Source organism: Aulonocara sp. 'chitande type north' Nkhata Bay, linkage group LG14 (assembly GCF_057382095.1).
Source record: "Aulonocara sp. 'chitande type north' Nkhata Bay isolate Kocher_YH1m ecotype deep benthic linkage group LG14, A_spYH_male_GT1.1, whole genome shotgun sequence".
Taxonomy (NCBI): Eukaryota; Metazoa; Chordata; class Actinopteri; order Cichliformes; family Cichlidae; genus Aulonocara; species Aulonocara sp. 'chitande type north' Nkhata Bay.
In genome coordinates, this window is record NC_141357.1 from 19,384,907 (window position 1) to 19,397,554 (window position 12,648).

Consider the following 12,648-nt stretch of genomic DNA (forward strand, 5'->3'; position numbering starts at 1 on the left):
TTAGAATTGAAGAAATCTCTTGTATGAAAGCCAAAACACCTTCAAAGCACTTAAATAAGTCCAGAACACTTAAACCAAACACTTAAACCACCCTTTTTTCAAGCTATTTAGACTAACATGACCTGGATGACTGAGAACCTTACACAGACATGACTTAGGATCGTATTCAAGCGGAGAAACTGGTTCCGCTGGTGGATTAATATGCAAGTATTGTACTGGACAAGAAACAAGAGAACTGGGCTGGAAGGCGAAGCTTTCGTTTTACCAGTCAACGTACATTTTAACCCATCTATGGTCATGAGATCAGGGTGACGATTCAGTAAAGTAAGGTTGCAAATACAAACAACCAAAATGAGTCATCGCCATAGTTCAGCTGGACTCAGCCATAGGGATAGGGTGAGAAACTTGGATATCCGGAGGGATCCCAGAGTAAAGCCACTGCTATGATGTCTCCTGGGTACCTCACTTTGAGGTTTTTCAGACACACCCAGCTGGGAGGGGACCCCAGAACCTGCTGACAAGATTATATGTTTCATCTGGCCTGGAAACGCCTCTCAATGCCCCAAGGAGTAACGTGTTGCTGGGGAGAAGGATGGCTGAAACATTCTGCTTAGGCTGCTGCCACCAAGATGATGGATGGACTTATTGATGGATGGCATTGTTCTCTGCTGCTTTGCTGAAAATCAGTGACATGAAATGTAAAGTTCTTCCCGAGAACAAGTTTCTTTAAAATACACTGAAAAGTTCTCCAATGCCATGAGCCTGAGAAGTACCAGCAAACAAGAAAATGGTTATTTGAAGGCACTCGTGCCTGTAGCTCCAGTGGAAGTCCCACGTGTTGGCGGTCCCTACTGTAGTGGTTTTGAGAAGAAATCCAGAGTCAAAGAGGATTTAAATGCAAAAGCATCACATGCAGACATTGCAAGCTTGGATTGTCTGGCTGTGAACGGTTGACTTCTAAAGGCAGCGGTTAGGCTCATTTTGAACATCCTTTATGGACATCATTTTGTATTTTAATTACAGTTTCCGTGCACATGGCCCTGCTGCACACACTCAGCACATGCAGTGACACTGTAGCTTAAGTATTATTGCACTTACCCAACCAGTGAGAAACAATTAAATGTTACTTAACAGAAAAACAACTTTTAGGAAATGCTTGATCTCTCATCAAAGCTTTTTTTAAAAAATAGGTTTTATTTAACGTTGAAACCCTATGGAGCCATCATTTGAAAGCATATGCATCTCATCAATCTAAAGGATCAGCTTCACCTTTCCCTGCTGCACTTAAAGCACATTTGCTTCATTTCTAGAGGTCAAGTGAGGTTCTCTGTGGAAGTCCTCACATTCCTCTACCCCTCCAGCTCGGTCCAGTTTGTTACTTGACACTTTCCAAAAAAAGGAGGTACTTAATTGCAGGTCCCGTTTTTGTTTTGCTCTCTCTATCATTGTCGTTTTATTGATCATTTTTTCCCCTTGTTCGGCTATGTGTGCGCACAAGCGCATGTTTGCATGTGTGTCTGAGTGCACATATACAGTATGTGTGCATGTGTGACTTGTAATTAGCCTCTTGCTCTGGTCTGTATGGCATTTTAACAAATGCTTCTATATATATCATGCTATCAGGCTGAGGTTTTAGCAGTGTCACTCCCTGCCACTTTCTCCTCTTTCCATCCCTCTCTCTTTCGCTCTTCTCTTCCTGTTCGACCAGATCGGCCCTTGCCCTTCAGCCCCGCCGTGTTTTTTTATAAGCTAGTGGTTTCTCTGTCCTCGCTTTATCTCTCTCTTCCCCCCTAAAATTATGCCTCGGAAGCCTGTCATTGCCATGAGGCACCTCGCCGGACCAAAATCATAAACTCATTACATGTTTTATTTTCTTGTTTGTATAAGGCATGGCTATTATGGCTTTCCATATGTGTATGTGTGTTTGTGTGTGTTATCTGCATATGTGGTTTTAACATATATGGTAATACATGGTTCTTATGTGCATACATCAGGTGTACAAACCCTGTTAAATGATACCTTCAGCACACGCTTACTGATACGTGTGTGTGTGATGTGTGTACACATGTGTGTCCTGACCAGTGAGTGGGTTTAAGCGGTTCATTTATTTTCCAACTAATGTTTGAAATGTTTTCATGTGTGGTCGAAGGTGAAGTGGTGCCTTGGAGCGGTCACCCACATACACACACACACACACACGCACACACGCACCTACACACTCAGACACCCACTCAGACACATACACACACACATGCAGGAGGGGCATGTCCTGAGGCTGTCAGGGGTGTGTCTGTGGTCAGAGTGGCACTATAAGACACAGGCAGGTACACTGGACTTTTCATTCAGCTTCACAGAGTTGTGTGTGTGTGTTGTGTCTGTGTGTGTCTGTGTGTGTATGCGGCTGAGTTTTCTGTTACTTCTCTAACTTGTTTAACTATCTAAGTGTTTAACAGCTTTTCAGAGTCTTAAACTTTCTAGTTTTTCCTTTTTAAGCGACTTTTCAAAGTTCCACCGAGCTCAGGGTGTTTAATCGAGCATTTTTGCAGCAACTTTTGCACAGTTAAAAGAAAGTAAGGCAGTTTGACTTTGGCCCTGACTCAGCATTTGTAGCAGCACACACAGCATCCCTACTGAGTTGCCACAGCAACTGTGTCAGTCCACTGGAAGTCTGGGGTAAGTATTCAGCCTTGCTTTTCTCCTCTCCCTCCCATTACCCTTTTCACTTTTACAGCCTCCATCTTTCCCCAATATCTCTTTCTCCTGCACTTATTTCTCGTCCTTTCCACTGCGTGTCCTTTTCCCCTTTATTTTTTTGATTTGCACATTCTAAACGCTTCTTATGTTTTTGCTTTTGTCAGTGGCTGTTTTACAAGCCCGTTCAGAGACATTCTGTCTGCAAGTTCCACCTTCTCATTTCTGAGAAAAAAGACTAAATCAGTCTTTGGCATGCAACAGAGTGTCACTACATGCACATCTGATATTTAGATTTCCAAGAAATAGTCTGATATATACAAAGAATTATCATGTATGAATCTGCTGCATGTAACAGGCTATGGATCCTCACCTAATCCTAGCCCGGTGTGAATTCACAGCCCCCACAACTGTGGCAACAAATCCTTTTTTTGTCAATTGCGTAGTAACACCTCACCACGTAATATTTCTGTATATTTTTATGGTGAGTTTTGAAAAGTTAGTCTCAAAAATGCATTTGTTTCTATAATATGTATTCAGTGGAATTCATTCAATTTATCACAGTCAGTCAAGCAGATCAGAAAGACGAGTGCAAGAGTTTGGCTTCTCAGCAGTATTTAAAAGTTGACAATACAGCAGACTTTGGCTGGAGTGTCAGAATACTATAATTGCAGCTGACAAACCAATAAGTTTGCATATAAGAGTTGATAAATGGGCTCAAGTCAAAGTTTTCCTCAGTCTGCACTGTAAGGTTTTATATAAATTTAGGTGGACTATATTGATGTAGTTTCAAATGAGCTGTTGTCAGATGTTTTTCAGGTACAGATACTGCAGAGGGGATGACACTGACTTGCTACAATGCAACAGTCACCTGTGGCACAAAGACCTTTTCATTTATTCCTAAGCTTCTTAAAAATATCTGCTAAATAAAGCAGTGTAATCATCCTCATTTACCCTCCACCGTCACAAAGCGTCACTTAGCTTTGATTGCATGGTTGTTTGAAAACTCTTCTGAATAAAGGGAAATGCCCATCGCAGGGGCAGCACGTGTTATCTAATGAATGCGGTGCAAAGTTAATCAGTGCTAAAAGTGTGCACGTGAGTACCTATGGCTCAGAAATAGCAACAGAAAATCCTCGGTTTGTACCCTGCTGTGCATAAAGAGGACATGATTCACGATAAATGATATTTACAGGATTCACACCTGCTCCTTACCTCCCGATCGCAGGAGCCACGCTTTTGCTCCGGATAAGTGACTCAGGTGTTTTCACGCCGTGTGAACTCTTGCGGTTTTGTGTGAGTGTGCATGCCTGCGCGGTGTGTGACATAATGGAAAGTGCTGTAAGGTCGTCAGTTTTGACGTGTCGTATTTTTCCATATCAGGCTGGGAAAAGTGCCGGCACCTTTTTTTTGTTTTTGTTTACAGCATTTAAAATCTCATAAATCCTCGTGAACTGATCATGTTTTATTATTAACCCCTCGCCTGTTCTTTCTTTAGATCATATGTACATAGACGAATACATTGAAGAAGATGAGGAACCACCTTTGCTGCTCAGCTATTGTCCTCCTCGCGGTAAATATGCGCATGCTTTGTGAGCTCTGTTGTGTAAGAAGAAGAGTGTATCCACACGTGTGCGCACTTCTTCTGATTCACGAGTGCGTTTCTGTGTCTTCCAGCTGTTTGGCTGTGGAGGGACTGCAGCGGTGCAGTCTCGGTGTGGGAAAGGGTGTGCGTGTCTGCAATGCCCGGCAGGCCAGGAGCCTTCCAAGGTGAGACAACATTTTAATATTTTAATAACATTTGTATTGTTTATTATATATTTTAACACTTTCACCTCCTTAACTGCTATAAATATGCTTGTTTCAGTAGGCAACATTTGTCTTTAATTTCTATAGTGTAGAGCAGGGGTGTCAAACATAAGGCCGGCCCTGACTAGACAGCTGTGCAAAATATGAAGGAAGGCATCGATTTTTGGACTTTTAGCTGCGTTATTTAAAGTTTTGCAGCTTTTCCTGCTAATAAAGACTCCCCTCACAGCCATTCATACTACACCAAAGTAGTTAAGTAATAGATAACAATTAAATAACAAAAAAGTTCCTGCTTTTCACTGTCTACTATAAAGAACATTTTCATCACTCAATCATTACTTTATGTCTTAGAAATATGGGACAACCTTTCCTGTAATTTTACACACTTCTTTATCTTATATTAATATATCTCAGGGATTAAATGTGTAGTTAAACTTCTTTACTCTGACAGAAAGTGGAGTTTCGCTCGATGTGAAATAGTGTAGAGCTTTAAAACATATTGGACCCAATACATTTCCACAGCTCGTTAAATTACTTATTCAACTCCCTCCGCCTGAGCAGCCACCTGCAGTTTATGTTCAAATCACATTTTCATCTCCTCCATTACATTATAGTCTGTGTATTTGGTCACTGCAGTTGTCAAAAATGAAGTTGTTCTTCTCATGAATCCATAAATATCGGCTGAGTCTTATAAGTGCTGCAAATCTTTATTTTATTTCTAGTTAACACAGAAGCAGGATTTCAAATTAAAACAGTCAGCTCTTTGCTACCCATCAACTCTACAACGCCACAGGGATGCTAGGTTTTCTCTTTAAGCCTCTTTTGCCTGACTTTAGACTTTTTCTTTTCTTCTCAGGCTTGTGGGCAGATCCAGAGTCCAGCTGAAGAAGTGCATTGCCAGGTGTGCCCAGCTGGAACCTTTTCAGACGCACTGGACTCTGAGGTTTGCCGTCCACACACCTCCTGTAAGATCCTCGGCCGAAAGCTTGCATCCTCTGGCAACGGGACCTCTGACGCCGTCTGTGGTCACTGTCTGACTGGGTGAGAACTCATGGCCTGAGTCTGTGGTGGTCTACCTGTATGCTTGCTAGTCCACAAAGAGGTCTATCCAACCACAGGGTGGACAATAACGCGGCTTTCATTCAATATTGTAACTCATAAACTTTTATTTGTTCTAAATTAAGTCCTGCAATTTTCTCTGTCTCAAAAAAGCAAGAAAACAGTCACACACACACACGCAGGGACAAACACAGTGTGTCATTCACCACAATGGGCGGGTAACATCAAGAACAGGCACCACTGGACATAACATGCCACAAGCTAAAACCGCTGATTCATTCTTTCACTGTTACACAGCCCCTCGTGTTTTTCTCTTCATCCATCTCTCTAATTAGGCTCTTTTTGGTTCTTTTTCATCCATTCACAGGTTTCACTCCTCTGCCGCTGGGCAAGTTTCCACCCAAAGTCCCTGCGTGAAAAGTAAGCATGCTTCTGCAGATTACCGTGTCTTAACTTGCTTTTAGTGAACTGATTTCTGCTATCACGCTGCCTACTTCTCTGATGTTTTTCGCTCTTCTTCCCCTCTTTCCTCTCAGAAGGGTTGCATGTCAGAGTGGTCCGTAATGTGGGTAACGGTCAGTCTGGTGGAGCAGGAGGACCGGCCAACAGCACAGTGGTGCGCAGCGCTGAGGAAAAGACAGCAGAGTACGCCGTGTTTGCCCTGGTGCCCGTCTTCTGTGTGATGGGCCTGCTGGGTATCCTCATCTGCAACATCCTAAAGAAAAAGGGATACCGCTGCACCGGTGAGAAGGAGGGAGGAGATGAAGAGACTGCCACACCGCAGAAAGAAGGTGAGAGATGGGAAGGCTGCTGAGAGAAAATCACAGTAATGGGAGCAAAATAGGAAAGTAGCATTTAAGTTCAGGCTGTTGTCGCGTTTGACCATAAAAATGCCAAATTAGCACACTTGGCATGCACACGATGTGGTCAAGTTTCCCTGTCAAGAGTGAAACCAGCCCAGCTCAAAGGGCAGCGCCTTTGCATGTGCACTCAGTCCCCATATGTTTTTTATGTAACTGCACGCGAGTCCATGTGTGAGGCTGTTTTATTTCTTTTTCTCATCTTAGCTGCTTTGAACTTTGACCTCACAGGGGACATTACATGCTGTAATTAGCTAAGCAGGTATTGTTTTAATGTAATGCTCCTATTTGAAAAGGTAAAGTGGGGCATTCTCGTCAACCCCTTCGCCTGCCAACGTCAGAGAAACGGACTTGCGTCAACGCAGAAAGCATAAAAAGAGTCAGGGAGGGCAGGAGAAGAAAAAGATACAGAGGGGAGGGGCGTTAATTGAAAGAGACGTAGAAATTAATCCAAGAGAAAGGTTGTATGAGTTACCATACCCATTCTCTGTTGTTTGCATAATCTTGTTTGAAGTGCTTAAATGTATTTTTTTTCACCCTGTGAGCCAAATTAGCCCTTTAAGAGAGTACTCACTTAGGCAACGTCTTTCTTCCTCTTTCTCTGTGCACACAACTGAGAAATGCACTCATTTCTTTCCTTTATGCTTCCATTGTACTGGATGTACTGTACCTACTAGGTTTCTAGTTTTCTGTAAAAGGTCACATGGGAGGCACACACCTCCAGGCAGCTTTTATTTTATTCAATTGTGTCACAAAACGCATAAAAAGTGTTTTGTTTAGGGTTTTTGGGGGGTGGTGGTGAAAAGATGCTGTGAAGAATGTGGAGTAATAATCAGTTCTACTTTTACAGATTGTACTTTTCTAGATAACCAGATTGCTAACCTGCATTTATGAAACAAACCACACACACTAATGAGCTGGAGTGAGCTTGCCACACTCTACAGTAACCTACTTTGTGTTTTAATTTATTAGAATCCACTGTTGCACAAGTTCTGCAGCAGCCAGACAGCATACACGACACGCAGTTTGTTACAGCCATTTGGTGCAGATAAATAAGCAGACTTAAAGGCTAAGCTGGCTTTTCCTTCGCTCACCTGATGGTGCAAGGCTCTTAGGAAACCTGCATGGAATCGGGAGCGTCAGAGCGCAGCTGCACCCTCGACAGATCCGACTGTGTGACAGCATGCCTCACGTCAAGTGTTTGTGCAACACCTGTTGTTTCATTTACAGCGTTTTCCATAACTGCAAACATGGTAAATGGCCTGCATTTTCTAGTCCCTAAGGACCCCAAAGCGCTTCACACTACATTCAGTCATTCACCCATTCACACACCGGCGATGGCAAGCTACATTGTAGCCACAGCCGCCCTGGGGCGCACTGACAGAGGCGAGGCTGCCGGACACTGGCGCCACCGGGCCCTCTGACCACCACCAGTAGGCAAACATGGGGTTAGTATCTTGCCCAAGGATATTTGGCAGCCAGGAGGCAGCCTGGGATCGAACCACCGACCTTCGACCTTAGTGGCTAACCTGCTCTGCCACCTTAGCTACAGCATGCAAACAAATGGTTATTTTTCGCTCACTTACTCCTTCTATTAGTGGTTCTTTTTGCATTTTTATGTGCCCTCATAGGAGGATGAGAAGTTTACAGCTGTAGCAGCCTATGTAGCTACGCCTGTGTAGTGGAGGCCAGGGTGATCTATGGAGGAATGCATGCGCGCATGAGAATAGCCAGGGGTCAAAGCAACAGTCGGTGCTCTCTGTGCTCTCTGCCTATTTGTTTTAGTATCACCTTGGTTTCTTTCTCTCTTTGCATCTTGTTGTGAAATTTAAGCCCTTCTTGCACCTGAAGGGAAACTCCCTGAACTCCATCCCTCTTCTGCTATTTCATCATTCCTTCTGCTCTCCATTGATCTGGTTTCCTGCCTCTCTAACATGCCCCTCTCTTCTCATCTGAACACGATACTATCAATTCATCTCTCCTTTCCCAGCTAGATCAATAATTCAATCGGGTACCTCGACTCACTGTTTATGTCGGTCTCTTCATTTCTCCTGTCCTTCCTTCTCCTCTGCCCTCTCTCCTTGATTCTCTGGGTTATTCTCTTTCCTTTTTTCTTCCTCTATCCATTTTTAAAATAAACAGGTAATTCATTTTTATATAGATTGCAGTGTTGACCTGATAATCTGTGGGATAGTGGATAGTGATTTGCTTTTTAATTTTGCATTTTGCAAAAAGCATGAAAAAGCATGCAGAAAGCATGCAAGTGAACAATCTCGTTAGGACATAAAGCAGATAACAGTGGTTCATGTATGAGGTCCTCAGTGATGATTAGCAGAAGACCTCATGCATGAGGAAGAATTCCAACTTCAATATAAGACCTAATCACCATCATTGCCACATTCGACTCATGCTTTAAGGGCTGATGATGCAGAAGAAGTTAGGTACAGTAAGAGGCTGCATATAAAGCAATGACAGCTCTCTTCTTGTTATGTAACATTCATTGTCGCAGTGCACTTACCTGTCTGCACACTGTAGTCCTGACTGGCCTAAGGTTAGAGGAACTTCTTACTCCAGCACTTTTTTCCATCATTCCATCTGAGAGGAAATACCCATGGGGGTAGCAAGGCCAAGCTTAGCTCGGCAGGGCTAAAATCAGATGCTGCGGTGGCAACTCTGACTATGCAGGACTGAGCACAGTTTGCTTCACTGGAGAATGCATCGACCTTAAAATCTGAGGGGGGAACAGAAAGGGCAAATGCAGGGTTGATGCTACAGTAGATGCAACTCTGCAGTTGCTCAAGCATGAGTGCACACAGGAAAAGGTAGAAGTGAGCTGTTGACCGTTAACACAGAACTGCTGCATTTACAGTAAACCTAGATGCAAACATAATTTTTTTTAATCATAAGCCTAAACTTATGATGATTATTAAGCAAATTGAGACTCGTGTGCTGCTGTGATGTACTGCAATTTATGTATTGAAGGCTTGTTATCCATTAGATCTGCCCCTGGTGAGAAGTTAGACTGTAATGCTATTCATTGTTCTAAAGAAAAAAAGACCAAAATGCTGACATGGGGGAAACGTTTAAACAGATAACTAATCAAAAAAAGAAACATTAAAAAAATGTAAAGTAGATACCAACCAGAACTACATAATGGACTAAAATGTGGAATACGGGTAAGGAAGCAGGGCACAGATGGAAGACAATCAGTGAATCGTAGACGTGGTAGGACAAAGACAAGAAGTAGAACAACCAATAAAGGCATAAGTAGAGGTAGAAGGTATTTCCACTATTAAACGTGAAACTTGATATCAGGCTGTGACTTTGTTGGAGTATTAAAGAGACGAGAACAACTGCCACCCCGTGAAACTGATGCTGTTATGCTCGCGTAGCAACAGGCACTGTGGAGACAGAGCTATTGTTACGGTCCAACAACAGCCTAATGCTGCTTATGCAAGAAAGACAGAAATACGCATGCACAGTCGCATTTGGCATCTATATTGTCACATTGTGCTCTTTAACACACACACATACGCATTGTCATCTGGTACTGTGGGCCTGGTACATCACACACACACACACAGCTCAGCAGTGCTGAACAACGCATAACTGCTGAGTGAGCGAATCTCCCTCTCTCCCCTTTATCGTCATTGCTCTCCACTCAGCTGCCTCACTATGCTGTACTATTATGGGATGGTGAGTGGCAGGGGGCCATCTACATCCACCCGTATCAATCAGAGTGTCCCTTGAACAGTGTTAAAAGTGACAAGCAGTGCAATAAAAGCAGTACATACATAAACAATACTGGAAAATCTCTGTTTATTAACATTGCTTCTGCCTTACTTTAGGTAACACCTGTCCCTACATATCCGATGACCTGAATGAAGACACCATCAGTGTTCTGGTTCGCCTCATTACCGAGAAGAAAGGTAAATACTAACAGTGACATCGCATATAATTTGTGCATTTATTTAACAGATGGCAAGTAGCCTAAAAATTATAATAAACAGCAAATGAGAGTTTCAGCTTTGTCCGCAGCTTATTACTACTAAAGTGATAAATGGCCCAATTGGCCCAAGATATACACAGTAGCTTGGCTTTCCTCTCCAAGTTTCCTGCATCAATTACATCCACCTTATTTATGCACTTCTAATAAACTCCTGAATTACATTTTCACAGGCAGGAGGTGTTTAATTACTCTGATCTATAGTTTGAGTAGCTGGCATTATAGCTAAATGTGTATATGTGTGCTTGCTTCAGAAAATGCTGCTGCGCTGGAGGAACTGCTGCTGGAGTACGAGACCAAAGAGATGGCTATGAGCAAAGGCTCGTCAATCAAGTACGAGACCGCACGCGCGCACTTGCACAACCACAAATCATCACATGCATTTGCTCAGTCATGCTGCCCAAGGTCACACTTAACGAGATGGCAAAGGGGAAGTCTGGGAGAGAGAAAGAGAGGCGCTCGTCAAGAGAAAAGTGCGTGTGGGAGGATGTATCGGCAGAAATGGGAGCAGTGCAGATACATTTTCATACGCTTGCACTGAGCATGGAGACCTAAACTTGAATTTATAGGGCTATAAGTCCACATGCTACTCTCATGTTAATATTCCAGTAGTTCAGTCTGGACATTATTAGTTTCATTTAAGCTCTTTAACTAAAACAAATGCTAAAACATTCACTTAGGAGCGCACATTATTGTGACTGTGTCGGCTACATTTCCTCAGGAGCCTGATAACTGGGAGTGACTCACTCACTCGCCGAGGCTTGAAACCAGCTGCTAACACAGTTTACAGCCGTCTAGTCATGAGTCTGTCACACAGCTTCAAGCCACGCATTTGATATGACTGAGTGCATTTTATGGTAAGAACCTGAGGTTGTAACATAAGCCAAAATTGCTCAAGTTCCCAGAGTTTAATCGATGAGGCTCGAGAGAATGCCACTTTATAACAGTCTGCACTGCAGGGCTTTGATTATTGCTTCGACAGTGATGCCACATTTACCCCAATCATAATTTGTCACCTGTAAACCCCACGAAAGACTAAATTAATGATGTGATGACATGATGAGCATTAGATCTAATTTATTTCAGTGCAGACGTTTCTGGGGCCTGTGGCTGTGCACTGCTGCTCAGTGGTTCTGTCACATGTGATCTTTAGATGCCAGAACATTCTCTCTCTCTCACACACACACACACACACACACACACACACACACACACACACACACACACACACACACACACACACACACAGATATATACAGACTGTTCTGGAAAGCTTTCAGATCGGTATCTGGATGCGTGTGGTGGGAGGTTTTGCACAGGTTATTTGGGTTCACTGTAGCTCTCCCATACAGCGCTCGTCTCTTTTGCTCTGCCTTCCCCTGCAAAAAATAAAAAGTGAACAATGAAAAGACACACAAACCAACAAGCTCTGTACCAACAGATGAAAACTTTAGATTTGAGTTGCTAAATGATTTTATATTGACACAGAGCAGTGATCGCTGCTGTGATTGGACATATTTATTTATTTTGTGCCACATTCTAGCAGTGATTGTGTCCAGGACCAATATTAGGGATGTGCCAGTACCATGCTAGGATATTCTGGAAAGCTTAGTACAGTTTAGTATTATAACCAACACTTTTCTTACCATCACTAGTCTAAATGGCCTTTTTACAATCCTTCTGTAGATTATTTTGTGGTATTTGGATGTAACCTCCACTTACGATTTGTCTAAACTGAATATGTCAACATCAGTTTTTAGTTTTTAATAAATCTAATTTTCCTCCCCCAGGTTCCCGATGCTGTCTCCCTTATCCCAATTCCGCTCCCTTCCCAGGCTCTGCCCTCATCAGTCTCACCACCACACCATCTCCGGCCTCTCTGGCCTGGCCCCCAGACATGGTTACCGCTGCACCCGTTGCGCCCAGAAAAAATGGCCCCCTGTTCTCATTCCACCCCTGGATTCTCTCAAAGATCCCCTGAAGCCCCCCCAGAGTCTCATCCTGCCCTCCCTGGACACATCCTCCGACCAGCAGAAGAGCCCCCTGCTGGGTGGAGAGTGCGTGAATACACACCATACACAAGCCGCTGTGCCAAAAACTGTACAGGAGAAGATGGAAGGAAGTGAAGTGAAGGAGAAAAAGGAAGGAGAGCTCACAGTATTGTCTGTAGGAAGGTACGTGCACTTTATAACACTTTACTAAATACATGTAGCTGGGTGCTGT

General features: G+C 43.2%; 1 protein-coding gene across 3 annotated transcripts in view; it reads left to right on the plus strand.

Annotated features, from left to right (window-relative positions):
* Positions 1–12,648, plus strand: part of relt (RELT TNF receptor) — a 29,470-nt gene that overhangs the window by 13,461 nt on the left and 3,361 nt on the right. For 2 of the 3 annotated variants that reach the window (XM_086261408.1, XM_086261407.1), the window contains exons 2-9: positions 4,190–4,264; positions 4,369–4,461; positions 5,357–5,541; positions 5,927–5,979; positions 6,096–6,350; positions 10,268–10,348; positions 10,680–10,758; positions 12,216–12,599. In XM_086261408.1, coding sequence (XP_086117534.1) covers positions 4,223–4,264; positions 4,369–4,461; positions 5,357–5,541; positions 5,927–5,979; positions 6,096–6,350; positions 10,268–10,348; positions 10,680–10,758; positions 12,216–12,599 — 1,172 coding nt within the window. In that variant the 5' untranslated portion in view covers positions 4,190–4,222. The remainder of the gene's footprint in view (positions 1–4,189; positions 4,265–4,368; positions 4,462–5,356; positions 5,542–5,926; positions 5,980–6,095; positions 6,351–10,267; positions 10,349–10,679; positions 10,759–12,215; positions 12,600–12,648) is intronic. The other variant, XM_086261409.1, reaches the window with a different exon arrangement.